The sequence below is a fragment of the Eumetopias jubatus genome, unplaced genomic scaffold, assembly GCF_037043125.1.
Source record: "Eumetopias jubatus isolate StellerSeaLion01/CBP00866 unplaced genomic scaffold, mEumJub1_p1.0 scaffold_8, whole genome shotgun sequence".
NCBI lineage: Eukaryota > Metazoa > Chordata > Mammalia > Carnivora > Otariidae > Eumetopias > Eumetopias jubatus.
The window spans coordinates 108,212,014-108,236,958 of record NW_028274814.1 but is presented as its reverse complement, the minus strand read 5'-3'; the positions used below and the strand labels follow the sequence as shown (position 1 = coordinate 108,236,958).

Below are 24,945 nucleotides of genomic sequence, written 5' to 3'. Positions count from 1 at the left end.
CCTGCTCAGTGGGGAGTCTTCTTCTCCCACTGATCCTCCCCCCCTCATGCTCTCTCTCTCTCATTCTCTCTCTCTCAAATAAATAAAATCTTTAAAAAAATAAAATGAAGAAAGGTTTTCAGTTATCACACATTGTTCAGCTGTACCAGTGGAAGGAATATTGAATATTTTCATACTGCTGAAAAAATAGCTGTGCCTTAGTCCCCCAAGTTCCTCCTTTCTGCTATTTTAGTCACCCTGGCTCCCTTCCTGGGATGCTTGTTCTCTCTATGCTCAATTTCTTTGGTCAGTACAATTATAGTTATTAGTTACAGAAAACTAAATATTTTTGATGTCACCATTATTTAAATCACACATGAAAGAAAACATAGAATGAAATCACCTGAGGAGAGTATGGAGAGAAAAAAAAAAAAAAAGATATAAGGACCAAGGACAGAGCCCCAAAGCCATTAACATTTAGAAAGAGAAGAATAAAAGAAGATGAATAAAGAGTTACCAGATGTCAGAAAAAACCTGTAAGCATTTATTTTCATAAAAATCAAAAGAAAAAGAATCTTGAATTTGTCCTGTTTTCCTCAAATGATGGTTGAAATTCTGGAAACAACACTGTGAGTTTTAAACCATACCAATTGATTTGATCGCTTTGAAATTTGTCAATTCAGTTAACCCATCCTCTACCTATAGAGAGATCAAATAATATAGTTACTTGTCTTGCTTCTACCTCTCAGCCCTTGATTAGTCAAGAAGACGTAGGATGAATAGGATATTCACTAGGTATTTTGGGGTTCTCCAGACTTTGGTGTCATAAAAATTTCAAAACTGTATATCAAATAAACTTTAGTATGGAGAATACTATAATAAAATTTTTATCAGAAAAAAAGATTTTCCACAATATACTACATATAACAAATAGGATAATTAATATAATATCATGGTGTGAATTGATTTAAATATTTTCCTTTAGTACTGTGATTTTTAAATCTTTTTCTGGCGTATCTTTGCATTGTTTTTCTGAACTCTGGTGCTATACCTTTGGGAGTTTTTGCATAATGTTATCATTTTGAGGGATTTGGTTCTTAAAAGTAGGTATCAAATTCAGAAAGTGATTTAGATAGGGGCAGGTATTTACATTATCTAACAGATGCCTTCTGACTATAAACATGGACAACCACAGTCTCATCTTTTTCTTCTGCAATGTGTGGCTAATAATTATACCTCTTGCATAGAGTTAGTGTAAGAATTAGGAAAAATAAGGCATTTAAATTACTCTGCACATTGCCAAGGCACATTCCTAACTTTGAATCAATACTTGCTGATATTAACTACAGTGTGGCCAAAAAGACTAGCCTCCCTTTACTTGTGGATTGAAATCTAAGTCTTACTCTTTCCCTTCTGCCACACCAACACCATGTGATCATTTTCCCCCGTGTGACAAAGAAAGCACCCAACAACGGTTAGCTAAAAGATATTAGCAATTGGACATTAGATCACTGAAGGGTCTTTATTGTTAAAATTAAAAATAGATACTTTTTACCTCTAGGTTTCTAGGTTCTCCTTTTGGGATCTTTTCACCACCCCCCACCTCTCTCCACTTCTTTTCTTTTTTTTTTTCAAAGATTTTATTTATTTATTTGAGAGAGAGAGAGAGATAGCGAGAGAGAGAGAGCACGAGCAGGGGGGAGAAGGAGAAGCAGGCTCCCCACTGAGCAGGGAGCCCAACATGGGGCTTGATCGCAGGACCCTGAGATCATGACCTGAGCGGAAGGCAGACGCCCAACCGACTGAGCCACCCAGGCGCCCCTCCACTTTTTATTTTCAAAGGTGACTAGCCCTTGTGTTAATTCTATATTTTCCTCCTGTTAAAATTTATACATTCACTAAAGGTTTACAAGATACCATTAAAAAACATGAACTCTGGAGCGAGCCAGATCTGGGTTAAAATCTCCATTTTGTCATTGAACTATCTATGTGCTTTCTCTTGTTTCTTCTTCTCATTGGCTTCAAGATGTGAATTAGTATTAGTCATTCTTGAGGGTATCACTCCACAAATATTTTGTGACTTGTAGCTTTGTATATGTATTTGAGGTAGGTGTCAAATGTCAGTGAACAAGTGTGAGGAGGGAATACTTGTAGGCAAGTAGGCCTTCTTTGTACTGCTATAAACCATTCTTGTAAGCATACAGAAAACTTTGTTTCCCAAAGATAAGCCTAGTCCTGGTTATGGAAGACATAGCATTACTTATTTTCTTAAATTCTTCTCAGTTGTTATTGGTATTATTTCTACTGTATATCAATTTCAGTACATAAAATGATATATATCAACATAAATATTTGCCTGTCACCAATATATGAAGTAAAAAACAAATTATACACGATGTTCTGTAAGAGGTTTTTTGTAACTGTTTCTTATTTTTTTCCCGTGGGACATCTGTCAGAGTATTTATTTACTCATGGCAGGGAAGGGGCATCCAGGGAATCAAATCTAATTTAATTAAAAAAATATTTTAAAGGTGAGATTGGAAGAGACTGAGAAAAACTCTCTTGGCTGCGTTAAAAGCTAAGGATTAGTTGCAATGTTCTGACCTGAAATTTAGGTCTTGTGATTTCTTTCCAGGACATTTTTCACTGCATGAAAAACCTGTCTGCAATGGCCTTGTTATTTAATTCAATCTTAATTGGATACAACCCGTCAAAATCTGAGGGATTGTTGGAAGGCCTAAAAGCGCACAAAGGTATTTTTTAATGGTAACATTAATCGTCTGGAAGTGAAAAATGTCCTTCATCAAGTCACTGAACCTTTCTGCTATAATTTGTTTTAGGCTTATTTTGCATTTCTTTCAAATTTTTAAAGGACTTAAAGTTGCAAGGACATAAAATTTAATCTGTAGAGCATATGCCCTGTTTAGGGGAAGATTCAGCCATTTTCAAAGGAAGGCTTAGCTTTATGTTCAGTGAGGTAGATGTTAGGGATTCTCCACGTGGCTTAATTATGTGTATGTCTTGACTGCCTTCACGTTGCACTGAGACCCCTTGGGGAAGACTCCGATACTAAGGGACCAACATAGGGTGAGGACCAGCTCCCTAAAGCAGCCTTTCCTAACCTGGCCAGAATCCCTGAGCGCTATCAGGCCAACGTTTGGTGGAGAAGCAAATGCCAGATGGCTTTTCTTTTGCAAGAGATGTAAATGGCCGGCTTGAGAGACAGCTAGGGAAAAGGGTTCTTTGGGTCACCCACCCACTTCTTGTCCCGTCACGGACTCTCGGAGAATATTAGAGGGTGCGAGGCAGGACCATTTCTATTGTTATCCTCGCTGAGACAAAGGCGCGGGCGGGCAACTGGCGCTTGTCCTCTGCGTTGGGTGGGTTAAAGGAGGCTGGCATGTCAGGGGTAGCCCTTTGGTTTTGCTTCGGAGCGGACTTGCCCGGTCCGTGCCGCCCCGGCGGGCCCATCCTGGAGCGGAGGGAGGACGCGGCTGGGCAGCCGCAGCGGCCTCTGCGTCAAGGAGCGGTGGGGCGGGGAGGTGCGGCGCCCAGCCTGGCGACCTGGCTCCCTTCCCCCGCGGCGCCCGCAGCCTCCCCCTCTCCCCCGCAGCCGGTCGGCGGCCGCAGCGCGGGCGGGCCGGGCACGTGGGCGCCTCCGTCACACCCTCACTCACACCCTCACACACACCCGCGCGCACGCACCCGCGCGCCTGCATCTCGTGCTCTTTCCCTGGCCGACACACAGGCGCTCAGGAGTCTTTCGTAGTCAGCCCGCAGGGCAGCGACCCCCTCAGCCCAGCCCCAGGGCCCGCCCCTGGCAAGCCGCTGCTTCTCTCTCGACAGCTCCTCCGCGGCCTCCGTCGCAGCCACCTGGGCCCGACGCTTTGGCCGCTGCTGCTGCTGTCGGGACCTGGAAGACCCAAGAGGTGCCCGGTGGAGACAGGCGAACGGTAATGACACGCTCCTACTGCTAAGGGCACGGTTTTAGGTAGGGCGGGGCGCACCGTTAGCCACCCTGGAGCCGGGGGACGGGGACGCGAGCGGACTTGATGGATGGATCCCGGGAAGGACTCAGGCTGGGTCCTGGGATGAGGGGAGGGGGGGGCAGCTGCAAAGCTTTTGAGGGTGAACTTGGGCTGAGCGGGCGACGCTCCAGGCTGGGTTCTGCACCTGTGCACAATGGGGGGTGGGGGTGACGAGTGGGGGGGGAAGCACATGTGGCGAAACGTGCCGCCATCCTTCCTTCTCGTCGTGGAACTCGCCTACAGCATCCCCGAGAGACTAGTCGTTTCCAAGTCAAGTCAGGGCTGGCTGGACGGGTGGGGTCCGACTGGGGCAAGTCCGAGAGGAAAGTTGGTAGGGTCCGGACGAAGCGAGGCGCTTCCGAGGTTCTAGGTGAGTTGGAAGCCGATCCCCGCGCGGGTGGGCGGTAGGGCGGGGAGAGGAGCCAGTCTCATTCCTCATTCGCTTCTCGTCGCTTTTGCCACTGCTGAGGGCGGCTACCGGAGGCTCTGTGTTTTCACGTGACCCTCGTTCCCTTTTGCCCGAGGAATCCTGCGATAAAACGTCCGTAAGTGGGCCTTTCCGCGCACAAGGCACGTGGCTACTGGAGAAAGCACAACCTGTGTGTTTCTGCGCATCCAGGAATTTGAGAGTGTGCCGGTGAGATGGTGATGCTGGGGATTTTAAGGAGAGGATGGGAGGAATTGGAAAGCCAGAACGTTTCTACACCATTTACTTGGCTTGTCTGTGAGTGGCCTGGGCAGAGGACGATTTTGAATATAGGGAGAGGTTTTCAAATCATAACACGCAGGCAAACCAGCCTTATAAACATGAGCGAATCGAAACGCCCGGCCGAGACATCCCGGGTACAGGTGTGACCCACCCAGTCGCAGAGGCCGCGGGAGCGGGAATTCTTTTCCGTTAAGACAAGGAGCGGCGTTGGCCGCGCTTTGGAGAGGGAAGCCCCCAGGCTCGCGCTTAGTGTCTCGCTCTCTTCCCTCTTTCCATCTTCTTCCTTCCAAGGGAAAGGCTGGAGTAAGACGGGGCGGGGTCCGCACTCAGGCGCGGTGACGTCAGCAGTGTTTGGGTGCTTATGCAAATGAGGCTGCGTCCGTTTCTCCCAGTCTGGCCGGGCCCTTCCAGGTCTTAAAGGTAGACGCAGCCTTACTTAGTCTGCACCATTTGTATGGTTCACTACCCAGAAACACGGGAGGACTGAAGGGTTTGTTTTATGTACTGCGTTTAAGCGCCTCATCACCCAGTTTTTAAAGCTGTTTTATACCTGTCATTGGTTGGTTGCTTTCCCAGGATACCGGGCACTGTGTGTTTGCTTTAGGAAGTATTCTCTGACGAAGCAACCTGATAGAGCTTCTTACCCCACCCAGCCTCATTTCCGCAAGAACGGTGCTGAGATACCGACCTACTTGCGTCTTTGGCGCCTAGGTTTGACTTGCGTAGTAGGTACTTAATAAGTAGTTGATGATGGACTGAATTGCCCGCGAAGAGTTTTTATCTCATTAAATTCGGAGTATTCGATCATCAGAATTATATATTTTATTTTTGTGTGCGTACCCTCTATCCACATGATCAATGATCCATGTTGATTTATTGGAGTAAAATATATTACAGAATTCATTGATCATTTTCCTCCAAGCGAAACATTTAATGTGTTCTTTTTTTCAGGAAGACAGGAATTAACACTATTTTGAAAGGAAGATAAAATTTTCCTGTTTGTTGACAGGTTTTCTTTTTTCTGATTGCATTGCGGTATTCTTGATTCAAGAATTACTTTATACTCCCAATATATGTTAACTCAAGATATAATATTTTAAAGGCTTAAGAAAGATATTTATACATGTTTCTAGAAAACGAGTGTTCTGTCATCCAAATGATAACGTAAATAAGAAACACTGCCTTGGTCTGTTCAGGCTGCTGTAGCAAAATAACATAAATTGGGTGCTTTATAATCAACAGAAATTTATTTCTCATAGTTCTGGAGGCTGAGAAATTCAAGGCATCAGCAGATTTGGTGTCTGGTGAGAGCTTGCTTCCTGCTTCTTAGGTGGTGCCTTTCACTGGATCCTCACATGTTGGAAGGGGCTAGTTAGCTTTCTGGGGTTACTTTTATTACCCAAAAGGCCCCATCTCCTAATACCATCATCTTGGGGTTAGAATGTCAACATATGAATTTGGAGTGGAGGACACAAACATTCAAGCCATAGCAAATAGTAGAAGAATTTAATTGGCTAAGAGCCATTTGAGATACCAATAATCAAATGAAATGCCTTACTTGTCAATTATTAAGTTAGTAAGTAAAGTAAGTTAGAATAATTACTAAAACCTAAACTCTATGTTTATAATCATTAACTTACTCAATGATCAGAGTTCAAATTTTGCTGAGGCCATGTTAGAAAATATGCTGCCCTGTCATAAAATAAAACTTGTGTATGAATAGGTAAGAAAGTTGCATTCTGTTGAACTCTGGGGTTATTACCCAGGTAGTAAAAAAATCATTGACTTGGATTGATAGACCTGAAAGAGACCTTGCTTATTATCAAAAGCTCTGAAAACTTTTACTTCTCAATTTACTTCTCAACTTCTTTTGGGTAGTGTGTGACTATTATTACATACATAGGCATGATCGGATATATTAATATATTCTATGCAGAGTACTATTTTTTAAGATTTTATTTATTAGAGAGAGAGAATGAGTGGAGGGTGGGAAGAGGGAAGAGCAGGCTCCCTGCTGAGCAGGGACTGGATCCCAGAACCCTGAGATCATGACCTGAGCCAAAGGCAGATGCTTAACCTACTGAGCCACCCAGGCGCCCCTATGCAGAGTAATATTAAGATAGTTTCTGAACAAAATTCCATGGGCATAGTCTGATGCATGAAAACATTTAAAGTTACATGGCAGGAGGAATCTTTATGTTTATTTCCAATTTCCCTTATAATTTAAAATAAGTCCTAACTACTGTTCTGAATATATTTAGTAAATTTTGTATGGATGTATCTAATTAAATATTTACTTTGACCAATAATGATTTTCTCATATTTCTCTGTGAATAACAAGCCCCAGACACTGGGCTACAGGATAGTTTTAAATGCTCAGTATCACTTGATATAGAAGACTGTTTTCAGTCTTGAAGGTCACTTTATTTCCTTTTGATTAATACACTAAGGTATCCTTTCACATAAGATTCATTGATTGTATCTTTGAATGAAATGCTTACACTGGGAGCTTTTTCACCTATCAGATTGGCAAAGATCAAAAAATTACTCACTGTATTGAAGAGGGCAGAGGGAAACAGGCACCTCTCATATATGGCTTGTAGTTCAAGTTGAGACAACTTTTATAAAGGGCCACTTGGCAGTATTTACCAAAATTGTAGAAGCACATAACCTTTGATCAAGTAGGTCCACTCCTAGGAATTTATTCTACAGATATGCAAATGCCAGATATACAGAGTCACTTGCTTGAACATTGAGGCAGATTATCAGAAATGACCTAAATATATACTCGTACCATGGTCTATCATACAATTAAGACAAAACAGAACGAATAAACAAAAACCAAACAATTGTATTGAAAGCAAGAGCTTTTGAAAGCTTTTTAAATGAAAAACCAAGATGCAGAGTTATGCATATGGTGACTGTTGTGTAAGAAGAAACAGGTTGGGTGGGTGGGGCGAAAACACATATCAGCTTGGATATATATACACCAATACCTGTGGAGGACTTTGGTGACTTACAGGGAAGTAGGGGTGGGACTGATATGCTGAGGGACAAAGTGGGAAGATACTTTTCACTCTATGCCCTTTAATACTATATTACTATACTAGTTATTCAAAGTATACATTAAAATATATTCTAAAGTGAAGGCAATAGCAAATACCCATGGGAGAACAGTATCTAGGCATCAGATGCTATAGAATGAGTAAGGTATAAAAGTCAATGGGTATTTTGGCTCCATGATTTTCATAGTTTCTGAATTTACAAGAGAGTTTTTGCTTTCAACATTCTTAGTGATAAAATTATATTAGAGCAGCAGATGGGATTTAGTGGATTCACTAAATTTATCCAGTATTATCAGCATAAAAATACAAAAAAATACTTAGTGAGTTGACTGGGGCTTTAAAGAAATTTTATTTTGAGATGGCTATAGATTCACATGTAGTTGTTAAGAAATAATACAGAGAGCTTGTGTGTGCTTGTCACGCAGTTTCCTGAAAATGTAACATCTTGCAAAACTGTATTACAGCTTCATAATTAGAGTATTGACATTGATAAAGTCAAGTAACAGAACAGTTCCATCACTGTAAGGATTCTTGTGTTGCCCTTTATAATCACAACCACATCACTCTGCTCTTCGTATTTATTTTGCATTTCAAGAATGTTATTGAAATGGAATCATATAGTACACAACATTTTGTAATTGGCTTTTTCCACTCAGCGTAATTGTCTATAAATTCATCTAAGCTGTAGTGTATATCAGTAGTTTATTTTTATTTTTGAGTAGTACTCCATGGTATGGATTTACCAAAGTTTGTTTAACTATTCACCCATTGAATGACATCTGGGTCGTTTCCAGTTTAGGGTTATTATGAATAAAGCTGCTATGGATACTCATTTACAGGTTTTATGGAACATAAATTCTCATTTCTCCAGGATAAATGCCCAGGAGTGTAATTGCTGGATTATATGGTAGCTGCATGTTTAGTTTTCCAGAGCACTGTGCCATTTTGCATTCTCACCAGCAATGTATGAATGATCAGTTTCTTTGTATCCTTGCCAGAATTTTGTTGTCATTATATTTTAGCCATTTTGAGAGGTATGCAGTGACATCTCATTGTAGTTTTAATTAGCATTTCCTTAATGGCTAATAATGTTGAACCTCATTTCATGTGCTCATTTGCCATCCAGATATCATATTCAGTGAAATATCCCTGTATATTTTTTACCCATTTTAAAATTATTTTTAATTGTTGAGTTTTATGAATTTTTATAGGTCCTAAATACCTGCCCTTCCCCAGATACATGGTCTGCAAATATTTTTCTTCCAGTCTTTAGCTTATTCTTTCATCCTCTAAATAGGTTCTTTCATAAAGCAAAAGTTTTTAATGTTGAAGTTCAGTTTACTAAATTTTGCTTTTGATGTCATATCTAAGAATTCTTTGCTTTGCTCTAGATCTCAAAGATTTTCTCCAATGACTTATTTTTGAAAGTTTTATACTTTTTGTTTTACCTGTAAGTCCATGATGCAGTTTGAGTTAAGCGTTGTATAGGTGTGAAATTTAGGTTGAGGTTGTATCTTTGCCTAGAGATATCCATATTCCAGAACCATTGTTGAAAGGGCTGTCATTCTTTCTCCATTGAAATTGTGTTTGCACCTTTGTCAAAAATCAGTTGGGTGTATTTTTGTGGTTCTATTTATGAGTACTCTCTTCTGTTTCATTGATCTATGTGTCTATCCTTCTGCTAAGATAACATAATCTTTATTACTGTAGGTATAAAATAAATCTTCAAATCAGGTAGAATGATTCCTTGATTCCTCTCACTTCATTCTTCCTTTCTAAATTGTTGAAGGTATTTTAGTTTTCTGCCTTTTTATATGAATTTTAAAATAATTTTATCTATAAATTTTTTCTGGGATTTTATAGGAATTGCATTAAACTTGTATATCAATTTAGGGAGAATTTACATATTTACTATGTTAGTCTCCCAAACCATGAACATGGTAGTTATGTCTGCTTATGTATTTAGATCTTTTTTTATTGTTTTCATCAGCACTTCGTAGTTTTCAGCATAAAAGTACTGTCCATGTTTTGTAGATTTCTTGGGATTTTCAACGTAGACAACCAGAATGTCTGCAAATATGGAAAATTTTCTTTCTTTCCAATCCAAATGCCTTAGATTTCCTTTTCTTTCCTTATTGCACTAGCTAGAACTTTCAGTACTCTGCCCACTCTTAAAAGTATGAGAGTGGGCATTCTTGTTTCTGATCTTAAAGCAAAAGCATTCAGTCTTTCATTGGTAAGTATACCAACTGTATGTTTTTTGCAGGTGATTTTTATCAAATTGAGAAAGTTTCCTTTTATTTCTAGTTGGGGTTTTTTTGACAATTTTTTAATTACAAGTGGATATTGAATTTTGTCAAATGCCTTTTCTGTATCAATCAATATAGTCATATGATTTTTTTCTTTAGCCTGTTATGGTATATTACATTATTGATTTTGAATACTGAACCAGCCCTGTATACCTAGAATCAAGCCCATTTGGTCATGGTATGTAATTCTTATTATATATTGCTGAGTTCTGTTTTCTAATACTGTGTTGAGGAATTTTGTGTCCATATTCATAAGAGATATAGATTTATAGTTTTTTGTATTGTTTTTCTTCCTGGTATTGTCTTCAGAGTAACAGAGTAATACTAGCTTAATAAAATGAATGTGCAGTGTTCCATTATCTTGTATTGTCTAGAAGAGATTGTGTAGAGTTGGTGTTAATTCTTCTTTAAATGTTTAATAAGATTCCCTAATGAAACCAGCTAGGTCTAGAGATTGCTTTTGTGAGAATTTTAAATAATGTGCATTTAAGTTCTTTAACAGATACAGAGTTATTACATGATCTGTTTGATATTGGGTAAGTTGTGGTAGTTTGTGTTTTTTGAGGAATTTGTCCATTTCATCTAAGTTGTTTATTTATGTGTGTAGTGTTTTGCTATTATTCTCTTATGATCATTTTGATGTCTGTAAGTTTTGTTGTGATAATCCCTGTTGCATTTCTGATATACAAATGCCTTAAATATAAGACTGACCACATGGAACTTTACAAAAGAATAACTAAATGTGTCTCTCAAGGTTAATATTTACTTTATGGTTAAAAGAAAATCACTGCATGGATTTAAAAATCTAAACCACACGATTTTTACACAGGTCTAAGCCCCATTGTGAACAGTTCCTTGGACAAGAGTTTAAGTTTCAGTAGAGTTAAATATTTATACTTTCAGTTAAATTCAATGAATATTCAATTTGTCCCCCCCTTGGCAAATGTTTCAGTTATCTCTTGCTACATAACAAATACTCCCTGCCCCTGTTTTTTTTTTTTTTTTCAGTAGGTTCAAAACAATGGTTTATTGAGCCCCTTTACCCTCTGTTGCCTTTCTGGTATTGTAATAATTTAAAACAATAATGAATTATTATTTCTTATTATTCTGTGTGTTGGCTGGGCTCAGCTGGATACCTCATCTGTTCCATTTGGTATGTGTTAGCAGTTGGACTGGGACTAGAATGTCAGTGCCTTTGTTCCTGGGCCTAGGGCTTCAGTCACTGAGGCACTCCCTCTCTTTCCATGTGGGATTTTTAGCAGGGCAGATGGACTTTTATATATAGTGCCTGAATTCCAAAAGAGTGAAAGCAGAAAATGCCAGGCTTCCTCAGGCCTAGCCTTGGAACTTGCAGTGTCACTTCTGCCTTCTACTAGTCAAAGCAAGTTCACACACTCCCAGAATTCAAACTCAAGCTCAACTAGGGCCCAGAATTAAGAGAAGAGGAAATAGACTCCACTTCCTAATGGGAGGAGGAGCACACATGTACAGCATTGGGAGGAATCGTAAACCTTCTTTTTGCACACAATCTACTCTAGGAAATAATTAAGAAAGGTCATACTTGATAGTTTATGATGATAATGAATAAAACATGTTGATTGCCTCCAAATTCATTTTTCCTGACATGATAATACAAATATATAATTAAACGTAATATAATATTATATGCCTATAGTAAGCTAGTAATAGCTCCTAAAATATGTCTGCCTACTAATTCTTGGTACTTGTGAATGTTACCTTATTTGGAAAAAGAGTCTTGACAGACAAAATCCGCTGATGAAGAGATTATTCCGATATGTCCAGATGGGCCCTATATGCCATCACAATGTCCTTATATGAAAGAGTCAAAGGGAGATCAGACACCCACAGAAGAGGTGGAGTCAGGGTGAGCGTGGAGGTAGAGATGGGAGGGATGTGGCTCTAAGTGAAGGGATGCTGGCAGCCTCCAGAAGCTAGAAAAGGCAAAGAACAGACTGTCCCCAGGGTCCTCTTGAGGGAGAGACCTGCCCACACCTTGATTTTGGTTTATTAAAAATAATTTTGATCTCTGGGTTCCACAGCCTTGAAAGAATTCATTTATGCTACTTGAAGCCACTAAATTTGAAGTAATTTGTTACAGAATTCTTAGGAAAAGAATACAGTGTCTAAATCTGAGGTGTTCTCTCTTTTTTTTTTTAAAGATTTTTATTTATATTTATTTATTTGAGAGAGCGAGAATGAGAGAGAGAGAGAGCACATGAGAGGGGGGAGGGTCGGAGGGAGAAACAGACTCCCTGTTGAGCAGGGAGCCCGATGTGGGACTTGATTCCGGGACTCCAGGATCATGACCTGAGCCGAAGGCAGTCGCTTAACCGACTGAGCCACCCAGGCTTCCTAAATCTGAGGTGTTCTCAATGTATTAACAAGATTTTAAGTATTTGAAAGAATTTTTGTCTGTTTTAAAATGTTTAAAAACTTAGTGAAATGCTTTGTTAAGATTTAAAATCTGTCCTTGATTAGTAGAAGTCAACAAAAAATACATTTCAATTTATGGAAATTACTTTGTAATTATAATTTTCAAATAATTGCAACCTCACAAGAAGGTACAAAGGGAGGTCCTGTGCACCCTTCACCTAGCATCTCTCATTTTACGATCTTGTATAGATGTACAGTACAATATCAAAACCAGCATATTGATATTGGTGTAATCCATAGTTTTGCAGATTATGAATTTTCTCTGCCTATGTGTGTGTATATGTGTATAGTTTTTTGTAGTTTTATCAAATGTGTAGCTTCATGTAATCCTTAACCATAATGAAGATACTACTAAACTGTACCATCTCAAAGACTCCCTTGTCATTTATAGCACACCCACCTGCCCGTCCATACCTTCACTCCTAGCAACCACTGTTGGTTCATCTGTATCATTTTGTTATTTCACAAATGTTATATAAATGAAATTATGCAATATGTATCCTTTTGAAATTGACTTTTTCCCCCATGCAGCATCATTTCCTTGAGGTTCATCCAAGTTATTGCATGTATCAATAATTCTTTCCTTTATTCTTGCTGATATGGCATGATATGGATATACTACAACTTGCTTTACCATTCACCCACTGAAGAACATTCAGTTTGGGGCCATATAAGTAAAGTTGATATGAACGTTTATGTACAAGTTCTTGCTTGAAAATAAGTCTTTATTTCTTTGGGCTATATGTCTAAGAGTGCAAATTGGTGGTCAGTGTGGTAACTCTATTATTAGTGCTAAAAGGAAATTCCAGCTATTTTTTTTTATTTTTTAGAGTGGCTGTACTGTTTTATATTTCTATCAGCAATATATGATTGATCTAGTTTCTTTGCAGCCTCAGCAACTTTTGGTGTCTTTACTTTTTAAAATTTGCTTTTGATTTTAGCCATCTTCATAGGTATGTTATAGTCCACCTTTTTGGGCAAAATACATAAAAGTGTAGGTTGTGACTATGTATTGTCCTTTGTAAAACGATGTTTCTCTCCTTTTGTTTGGCTCTGTGATTTTTGTTACTTTTTCACTTAATGAACACATTTTATGTAAAGGGGGTATAATTTGGAAAAGAAATGTTTAGGTTGAACTCTATATTGTTGAAATTTTTTGTATTATTTGTCAAGATCATTATTTCAGTACATTATAGAATCCCTTATATTTTTCCTCTTGCAATTATTCCATAACTATAAACTTCTCAAGATGTGTCATTTTTTTCTTGGGTGTTGCAATATAGTTTAACATTTTGTTTTTATTCAGATAGCCTTTACTTTTTACCCTATATATTAGAATTAGAAAAATATATTTCATTTGAATCCACAATAAAGTTCAGATTCACTATTCATAGTTAGTTGATATTTAAAGAAAATTTTATTCAGTAAAATTTGTAATTGTCCAAGTCAGGGAGGTAATTTGCTGTTCTTGTTCTTTAATATAGAATATTAAACTTTTGGCAAGTGCCAGTAATTAGCCAGTGCAGGCGTGTCTCTAAGATGCAAGTGCCTGCCTGTTATTTTACGTCTTTGCATATTTTCACTGGAAATATTAATTGGAATTTAATACAGTTTCAAAAGAGGTTGTAACAATAGTTTAAGAGCTAAACAGTCTTGAAAGATAAAGAATTGCATAATATTTTGAGTTAATTATATAATGAAAATATTAGCAAGACAAAGACAAAAGCAGTGAGTGCTGTGAATTGTGTAAGAATGATGAATCACAGACCTGTACCCATGAAACAAATAATACATTATATGTTAATAAAAAAATTTAAAAAATATAAAAATTTAAAAAAAGAATCTCCGTAGCTATATATCAATGAAACAAATTGAATTTTTTTAGTAAATTGAATTTTTAATTAAACATGTTCTCTGAAGAAAACTCCAGGCCCAGATGGCTTTATTAGTGAGTGCTGCCAAACATTTAAGGAAGAATTAAAACTAACTCTACATATATTTTCTCAGAAAATAAATGAGAGACCATTTTAAAATTCTATTTATGAGTCCACCAAAACCAGAGAAGTGAAATACAAGAAAAAATCCTTATCAAAATATTAGCAAATTGATTCTAGTAATATATTAAAAAGGTAATACGTCTTGACCAGTGACGTTTATCACACAATGAAAGACTGGTCTAAAATACAAAATCAATTGATGCTGTATGGTATATCACTAGATTAAGGAGTTACATGATTATCTTAATAAAAGTAGGAAATTATGTGTCAAAATTCAACAGTTAATCAGGATTAAGAAAAAAAAAAGACCCTCGCTGAACTAGGAATTAGAAGAAACTTCCCTAAACTGACAAAAGGCATCTATGAAAAAAATCCATAACTAACATTGTCCTTAGTAAAATATTGAATACTTTCCCATTAGCACTGGGGCATAGATGAAGATGTCTGTTCTTAACATTTCTGTTCAAAATTTTAGTGGATGTCCAAGCCAGTATGGTAAGTCAAGAAAAAGAAATTAAAGGTAAACAATTAGAGGAAGCTTAAACTATATTTACATTTGACATACTGTCTGTATATAAATCTTAAGGGATCCTAAAACAACATCAGCTCGAATTAGCATTGTTGCAGAATAGGAAGCTTGTATTAAAAATCAACTTTTTTCCAGAGACAATTTAAAGAAGATGTCAAGTTCATAGAATGGAAAGCTCAAATTTTTAAGACGTCAGTGCTCTCCAAAAGGGTTTATAGAATTGATGTAAACCCAGTCAAAATTCTAGCAGGCCTGGGTTTCTTGGGGTAGAAATTAACAAGCTAGGGGCACCTGGGTGGCTCAGTAGTTAAGCATCTGCTTTCAGTTCAAGTCATAACCCAGGGTCCGGGGATGAATGGAGCCCCACCTCGGGCTCCCCACTCAGCGGGGAGTCTGCTTCTCCATCTGCCTCTCTGTCCCTGCTCATGCTTGCATGTGCCCTCTCTCTCGCTCTTTTTCTCTCTCAAATAAATAAATAAATAAATAAAAATATAGAAGATTAATAAGCTGACTTCAAAATTATGTGGAAAGGCAAGGAAAAAAATAAATAAAAACCATTAAAAATGGTTAGGGTTGAAAAACACTGAGTTAGAAATGTATTATGTTGATTTAAAAATGTTTTGGATCTAGTTTTAAGTGCTTTAAGTTTTTTTCTGAAAACTTGCATGTAAAGATAATTAAAGCAATGCAAAAATGGGAGAATGAGAAAAATATAAATATAAGTCCAAATTAAGTAATGTAACGTTCCCAACATTTTTCATATATGTTAAGTCCTTACACAGTAGATGAGTGGAAAGACACCAATTGTTTTAAATTTATAATAGTTGTATTATTTAGGGTTCTTTGTTTGCAAGCTGTAGAGACTGATGCTGGCTAGGAGGCAAAAATAAAATAAAATGAAGAAGAAATATTGGCAAGGCTCAGGGGCTCAAAGGAACAATGGGGTGCTTGGCAATGGGATGGAAAAGGGCAAGAATGAAAACAGTTCTTAAAACTAGGAACCAGAACCCACGACTACAATAGTAGTTACTGCCTGGGCACAGTGCCTTTGGAATTGAGATGCCAACCTTTTGATCTCTTTGTTCCTGTCCTCAAGATTCAGAATCCAGGGAGGGGAATTCTAACTGGACAAGTGTAGAAGATTATTTTCAAAGGTGGTGGCAGTATTTTTCTTTTCTCTCTACTTGTACCTTCTGCAATTTGACTTTTTGCTAATTCCATTAAAGGTGGAGTTTATCCACTCAAATCAATCTGAACTTAGTTGAGTGACTTGTTTTGGCCAATGAAACCTTAGCAAATGCTACACAGAGGCTTTACTAGCATTTGCATGTTGGGCTTACTTCTTTTGGCTAGAGTTGGAACTCTGAGCTTATAATGTCAACAAGTTGGAGCTAGCATTTTGGAGAGACTACATATGGGAGAATCAAAGTGCTCTGTCTAATAGACTGCCTCCTGCCAGAATGTGAGCGAGACCATCTTAGCTCATCCTTACCCACTTGATAGATGACTGTAGTGGAGAAGTGACCTGAGTCAAGACCAGCAAAGCAACTGATCATCTAAGCCTAGTTCAAACTGCAAACCCACAGAATCATAAGCAAATAAAACCTTTGTTTGTTAAGCCACTAAGTTTTGAAGTAACTTATGCAGCAGTAGAAAACTGGTATTAGGAAAAAAAAGTGATGTTAAAACAATTTAACATATAACATTGACTCTAGACCTATATTATCCTAAATCATTTGCAATAAACCAGTTGTAACAGAATACAACTATAAAAGGGATAATAATCATAATAACAAAAGAATACATATATTGAGTTCTGTCAATGTGCTGGCATTTATCCAAACATTTTATTATTAGATAACAAAGTAACTTAGCCAAAGTCATAAAACTGTAAGTGATAGAGCTAGGATTTGAACTCAACCTGTTTCTAGAATCTAGATATAAGTGTTTGGCATCAATACATGTCTCTTATCAGCAAGAAATATTAATTTCTACAAGATCTCATAATAGTAAGCAAGAAGGATTATATGAAAATGTGAAGAGGTGGGGTCATTATCCTTTTTTTGACTAGGAGTTTTATATTTAGACAGTATCCTAAATTGCTTCCTGATATGAAAGATGAGGACATTCTCATACTTTTATTTCTGTCTTCTCCCATTTCAGTTCCCCTGATTTTGTTAGTTATTTTATTTTTTTGAATTTTAATTCATATTTTTCCCTTAAACATAATTCATATAGATTTTAAAGCTTATTTCCTGCTTAAGTTAATGTTCACTTCTATCCTTTAGCATGGCTTCTATGTTACTGAAGTTTTTACTTTGTTTTCTCACTTGGTTGGCCAAATTTCATTATCATGTAACCTGTTCCTCTCCCTCCCTAATAGGGATCATCGGATCTCTTCCAGACCAGAATATTTGCCTGTGGCTTTTATAATTGGAATACAAAATAATTGAATATAAAAATTGGAGATTGAGTACTTTTTCCTCATAGTTCTTTTAGAGGTTATTAAACATCCTGAGAAGTCCTTTTATTTCCCCTTTCTACTTTTGCTTGAAATCCCTAGGAATCTTTATACCAGTATTTTTCAGTATTGACCCCTCTGTATTATTGTTATTTGAAAATATGACCCAGGCAAAACTTCCGTTAATTTATCTTTCAGAATTTTTTGTTATATTCTATTTTCTTGCTTTCTTTCAGAAACTGCATAAAGCCAAAAGTAAAGATACGAATTTAATTTCTGAATGGATTTGTAAAAACCAATTTTAAGTTTGTTGGATCACCTTTATCTGACTTCTGTTTCCGTTAGCTTTTTCTCTGAATTACTTTAAGATATTTGACTCTTTTCATTCTTTTTGCAAAGTTTCCTGGAGTCTGTTCTCCATGTGTATGGATGTACTTGTAGCAGCTTTTATTTGTTTCTAAGGTGCCTTTCCTTCCTATAGTGAATTTTCCCATTTCTTTTCTGTATTCCATATTCATCCACCTAACTTTTCTTCTTCCCAATCATCTTTTATATCTTTTCTTTGGGTTTTTTTTTTTTTTAAAGAGAGACTTTTTTTAATCTTTATTTTATTGTGTCTCTGAGTTTTCTTTTTTTTTAATGTTTTATTTATTTATTCATGAGAGTCAGAGAGAGAGAGGCAGAGGGAGAAGCAGGCTCCCCACCTAGCATAGAGTCTGATGTGGGACTCAATCCCAGGACCCCTGGGATCATGACCTGAGCCTAAGGCAGATGCTTAACCATCTGAGCCACCCAGGCGCCCTGTGTCTCTGAGTTTTCTTAAATAAGTAATCTACTTGAAACTTTAGAGCTATTTTCTACATTTGTCTTTTGCTTGTGTTTCTTCCCCTCTCAACAACTACCACTCCGTCTCCCTGGTTCTATATAAAACCCTATCATTCTTAGTAATTATCCTTAAATGTGTAGAGTTCTTTCTTGTCATACTATTTGATAAAGAAATTAGTGCCATGGAAATGGAGCCTAGATCAAGTGATCTGAGGAACTCCCCATCTTCAATTCAGATTTATTTTCTGGAACAGTGGTTGTCAAATTTTTTTTCAATACAGTCGGTAAATATTTTAGGCTTTGCAGTCTGTACAAAGTGACTGCTGTTGCAGCACAAAATTAGCTATAGGAAATATGTAAATGTGTGGGCATGGCTATGTTCCAATAGAATTTTATTTATAAAATCACACAATGGGTTGTTTTTAACCCAAAGGCGATATTTTGTTGACCCTTGATCAGATATTCAAGATATCAGGGATAGACAGGAGGCCGTTACGAGGTAATGATGCAGACTGCTAATGCCACTCCTAGGTGCAGATGAAGTGCAGTAGATGACAGCTTGCTTCTGTCGCAGGAATGGTTGGTGCTAACTTGGCTGTGCAGTTATTTGAAACTGATTATCCTATTGCCTGTGACCTGCAGAGTACTGATACTTTATGACCTTCCCACCTCACTTGCTTCCTGGGCATTCCTGCTTCATTTCTTCTTTTCCCAGATGTAGTGATGATCAAAATACTTTTGGCAACAGTCAACCTCGCTTTTTATTCTCTTTTTAATCCATGTTTATAGTCTACTTTTATGAGCTAAGTTCTTCGATAAGCTTTTGGCATCATGAAAAAATGTCATCTCTCAGAAAAGTTGGGTCTTGAAGATGTGAAAGTAATTTGGCTTCCAAATTGTTGTCTCATATGCTAAGTTTTTGCAAATCCATTCAGAAACTCAATTTATATCTTTACTTTTGGCTTTCTGCAGCCCTCGGAAAGGAAGGTCTCGGACTCAGTGAGTATAGGGCCTTAGGATAAAAAAATCAAAAACCCCAAAACAACCAAACATGTAATAGTGTAGAATGCTTGTAGATATCATGCAATATTATTCTGTCCTCCTCTTTGGAGTTCATTCATATGACGGACAAGTTTAAACCTTGAGAATGTGAGATGAGTCAGATAAAGTTATTTTCCAGGCAGAGGTTATGGCCTAGTGAAGAAAAGAGCTCTAAATAAATGCAACAAAATATTTATGTCACATTCTTTGATATGTTTAATTTTATAAAGGTTGCCTAGGATTATTGTATTATATAATCTATATAGATAGATAATGTTTCATATATTAGTTGTATTTCAGGCATTTATATCATTGTGTTTAAATTTTGTTTACATGTGACACTTTCATTTCATGGAAAATATGAACTTTGGGTAGTTTGATAGAAACTTTTATTTTTATTTAGGATTTATTTATTTGAGAGAAAGAGAAAGCACAAGTGTGGGGTAGGGGAGGGGCAGAGGGAGTCTTAAGCAGACTCTATGCCTAGAGCACAGAGCCCTGCGTGGGGCTCAATCTCATGACCCTGAGATCATGACCTGAGTCAAAACCAAGAGTTGGACATTTCACTGACTGCACCATCCAGGCGTCCCAGCCTGATGGAAACTTTTAAATGTAAACTTTGCCAAAGGATATCATATGTACATTTGTATGATTATTCATTAAATATGTAATAAAGCATTCAGCAGCGTCCAAAGTTGTTAGTTTTCCTTTTGTTTTTTTTTTTTTTTTGCAAAGTCTAGATATTTATAGAAGAAATACTACAATTTCTGAGGTAATTTGGGGGAGGCTCATGGGTAACCCTGTCTTTTAATTTTTTTCTTTCTGAAATGATGGGTGTTTTTACTATAATAGTATTTCTAAACTTTGATACATTCCCTACCTTTCTATTTGTATGGAAAAAGCAAAAAAGAATAGCTTAGTAACCTTAGTTTATTGAGGGAATGATATAACTACTAGAAGTTATATAACTAATAAATAAAAGAACGAGGACACACCTCCAGGTTTGTCAGATTAAAGCCAATGCTCTTATCAATGTATCAGTTAAATTACGGTGCCAACAACTTACCTTTAGATAATTCAACAAGTGTAGATCTACGTAATTCATGTCTCGCAAATCACAGTTTCCCATATGTCAGGTTGTTTTCTTACAGTAAAAATCATTTGGAAAATTACCTGATTTCAGTTTTCCAATGATTGTATTTATTCATTTACTCAACTCGTATTTACGGAGCTCTCAGAGAAAAGAAAGCAAATTAAACGGACATAACCCCTAACCTCTTGAAACTTTTTCCACATCAAAAATTTGGTGATCTCTTTACAGTAGTCACTATGAGAAGTTGTTCAGTTATTCTAGAGATGTGCCCATTGTTTAAATATCTTGCAATGCTACTTTTTCAGAATTTCCTCTTCACAGCCTAACTCTCAATCCTCACCAAATCCAAAATAAGGGTTTGCTATTAGGGTATATATTTTAATTTGGAAACAACTAAACACCTCCGAACCTAAAGGCAACAAATAAGTTACATGGTCAAGTTTAATGAATTCCTTTTTTTCTTTTTCATTGAGTTACCCAGCACCATGTCTTATTCATTAAGATTATGAATTAAAGTATGATGGGCTATTTCTCTGACTTTGAATGTAGTTCTATCAAAGAATTCCATTTTTCTTCCAGCAATAAATGATAAAATTCTTGGGATAGTATTTCTAAAGCTCCCAACCCAGCTTTGAAGAGATATATTCATATATTCAATCACTTTTTATAATAGACAATGCCACTGGTTTGTAGACATACCCTTACTTGGTCTGTATTTGAACAAAGAAAAGGATATGAGATATAACATAAAAAGAAATAAAGAAAAGGAAAAATGCCAAAGTGGTGGCAGTGTGTTTTTTGGGGTCATGTGAGAGAATGTTTACACAAATAATAATTGTTACCACCTCCTGCATCTCTGTTTATGTTGTCCCATATGTTTTGTGTGGCCTCGCTCCATCCCTGCCCAACTGTAATGCCGCTTTTATCCAAAATTCCTGATCTCTCCTACTGTAATGATATTGGGTCATATAAATTATATAATGTAGTATAATTATTTGGGAGGTGTCTTTCTCTCTTATTAGATACAAGCTCCTTTAAGGCAGATATCATGTGATTCATTACTGTTTATATCTCTGAATTTTATCCATATTACAATTAATATCAAGTGAGTGAATGATGAATGTGTGGACAGAAGAGATTTTGTGTAAGACAAATTTACAGGATGGCATGCGATTGTGTATGTAATTCTGTAAGGAATAAAATAAGGGATGTGCTTTAGTCAGAAAGGTAAAACGGAAGAACTAAGAAAAAAGAGTCAGAAAATTTTAATTACTAACAAATAGCATATATTATGCATTGGCATATACCTAAGATCAAATTTGATTTATGCAAGAAGAAGTTAGTTAAAAGAAATGTCTAAAGCACATGTGTACTTTACACTTTTTATACTTCTGGTCATATCAAGCTCTGAAGTGAAGGGACAAGGACAATCAGATGTCTTATACTCTGTAGAAAGAGTTTTTATCATAAAAATTAATAATAAAGAGACTTCATTATTTTAAGTACTTTTCCTCATTAAATATTATTGCTTTTCTACTTAAAATTTTACAGGTACCCATAGGATATTGAACATACAGATCCAGGATTCATTAAGACTCTGTCACCTTGAGCCAAGGATTTATTTGATACCCTCCTCCATCTTTTATTCATACCAATTAACATATTTCAAAAAAGAATTAACACATTTACCATAAGGGAATTAAAAAAAAAATAGTACTACCCACACTTTCCAATGCCGAAGAATAGCAAGGTGGTAAAAAGAGAATTAGACGATGAAGTTATTGAGTCTGTCAAAGACCTTCTTTCCAATGAAGACTCAGCTGATGATGCTTTTAAGAAGAGCGAACTAATTGTTGATGTTCAGGAAGAGAAAGATATAGATGTTGAAGAGGAATCTGAAGTTGAAGATGAAAGACCAGCTTGGAACAGTAAGCTACAATACATCCTGGCCCAAGTTGGATTTTCTGTAGGTTTAGGAAATGTGTGGCGATTCCCATACCTATGTCAGAAGAATGGAGGTGGTAAGTTTTGGGGGTTTTTTGTTCTTGTTTTTGTTGTTAAGTGATACATTGCTGAGTAAATCGCAATTGACTGTCTCAAATAGCTCGTGTTGCTGCTGCAGCCTCATTATTTCAGAAACCATGAATTCCATTGTAAAGCCAGGGAGACTTCTTTGTTGGAAGTGAGCTCAACTCTGTTTTCAGATTAGGTTTCCATAGGAGCAGATGGCTTGTTATGAATACTCAAAGATTGCTCACAGATTCTTTCTGTAGATGCTATTAAAATTCGCTAAATTACTGACCTTTCTAACAAACGTTAGAGGCAGTCAGTTATTCTCTTTGGAGAAAAACCTAAAGTGTCTGATATAAGACAGGACTGGTGAAAGAAGTCAGAAAGAATGTTCTCTCCACAATTTATTAACTCTGAATTTTAAATTATTTCACTTTTCAAAACAAAAATTACATACAATTTAGAATAATTATGGTGTTGAAATGCTGACCAGAACTTTGTAGATCCCAGGAGAAGGGATTTAAACAGACAATTAATGTAATGCCAAACATTCTTCATCCTTAGATATCATATATATTTGGTTTCTGATGCTACAGTATTTGGGGACAATGTTTAGTCTCAAAGAAAACTTCAAAGAAATTAGCATCCTTAATTTAATTTTATTTGTTTTAAAGATTTTATTTATTTATTTGAGGGAGAAAGAGAAAGCACGAGAGAGCAAGGGGGTAGGGCTGAGGGAGAGGGAGAAGAAGACTTCCCATAGAGCCGGGAGCCCAATTCCATGCAGAGGCTCCATCCCAGGACCTTGGGATCATGACCTGAGCCAAAGGCAGATGCTTAACTGATCAAGCCACCCAGGCACCCCCATCCTTAATTTAATTTTATTTCTATTTATTTATTTATTTTTAAAAGTTTAGTTCACTTTTTTTTTTAAGATTTTATTTTATTTATTTGACAGAGAGAGACATAGTGAGAGCGGGAACACAAGCCAGGGGAGCGGGAGAGGGAGAAGCAGGCTTCCCGCAGAGCAGGGAGCCCGATGCGGGGCTCAATCCAAGGACCCTGGGATCATGACCCAAGCCGAAGGCAGACGCTTAACCGACTGAGCCACTCAGGCGCAACCCCCATCCTTAATTTTAAACAAAAATATTTCCCATCAACATAACATTCTAGTTTTTTGCATTTTCGCATATAATCAGTAAAGGTTGTTTAGCAAAAATTATCCTAAATATCAATAAAAAAGCATGTACAAAGAATGGGTTGTTCTTGTAAGACACAAGTTCTATAGTACACCAAAGTCAAGTAATGTTAACTAACATTTGGGTTGAAACTTTGTTATCTCTATACATGGAAACTATTAAAATAAATATAGTTAAAGACTAAGTACTATATTAACTGCATTTCAGCACACAAAGGGTAGAAAGATATTTCGATATTTGATTTCAGTTTGTGATAGTTTTGTTGACTGGACAAAAATATGGTTTTATATTTGATGTACAAATCAAATGAAATAATATAATCATATGTGAAATTTCTTTTTAGAGTATAAGATAAAAAGCTAAGGTGTTCCGATGACAAAATATGTTAAAGATCTTGCTTAGTTAATTCAGCTAGGCACAAAACAACAGGTTTGGAGAAAGTTGCCTGGTTGACAAATCTGCCTGAGAGGTAAGAATCAATATAGGACGTCTGTGATAATACTACAGCACTCCACCGACACTGTAAGCTCCTTAGCTAGTCATTAACACTACATATGAATTATTTATCGAATCAGCTATAAGCAGCTATGCACTACCCTGCTTTTTGTTTCTCATGAGCCATCCCATTTGTGAAGTCTAGCAGAAGATGAATTCTGATTTTTAAGCCTTTCACCTTATGAGCCTTACTGGCCACACTATTAAGGAAGAAGGCTGTCTTGGCTGAAGTCAGGTTGCCTTCCATTTGATCCCATTTTTTTTTTGTTGTTGTTGTTGTTGGCAGCAAACTCAAAGGATTTCATATTTAGAAATTAGTTATTAGCAAAAATTGCTCCTCCTCATTTTCATATGGAAAAAGAGTCAAAATGCTCTTCCTACTATTGTTTCCTCTCTTCTAATCACAAATACTACACAGTGATGTTATAAAATGCCAGTGGACTCTATTGTTTCAAAATGGCTGTCAGGAAACAAAAGGCTGTACCCAACGCACAGTATAGCATTGAACCTTCCTGGTATTTGAGTAGTGTTTTCTGGCTGTTTAGTCAAACAGCTTCTGACCACCTGAATCCCACTCATTTGTCACTTGAGGCACTTCATGAATAATAGAACTAAAAAGTGATAGACCCAACATAAGTTGATTTGTCTGAAGATATTAAACTTAAAGTACAATGGTTAAGCTTAATCAGTAGTGTATAATAGAAGCTACCAGCTCAGGTTTTGAAGTCAATTTGGCCTTGAAGCCTGGCTC

At 37.0% G+C, this 24,945-nt stretch overlaps 1 protein-coding gene and 1 pseudogene across 1 annotated transcript in view; one reads left to right on the top strand and one right to left on the bottom strand.

Annotated features, from left to right (window-relative positions):
- Window positions 1-3,302: 3,302 nt before the first annotated feature.
- Window positions 3,303-5,375, bottom strand: LOC148163797 (uncharacterized; annotated as a pseudogene).
- The window catches only part of SLC6A15 (solute carrier family 6 member 15), a 41,995-nt gene continuing 20,735 nt past the window's right edge, over window positions 3,686-24,945 (top strand). Inside the window, exons 1-2 of the mRNA XM_028105494.1 lie at window positions 3,686-3,932; window positions 22,042-22,511. Of these exons, the coding sequence (XP_027961295.1) occupies window positions 22,223-22,511 (289 nt within the window). The 5' untranslated portion in view covers window positions 3,686-3,932; window positions 22,042-22,222. The remainder of the gene's footprint in view (window positions 3,933-22,041; window positions 22,512-24,945) is intronic.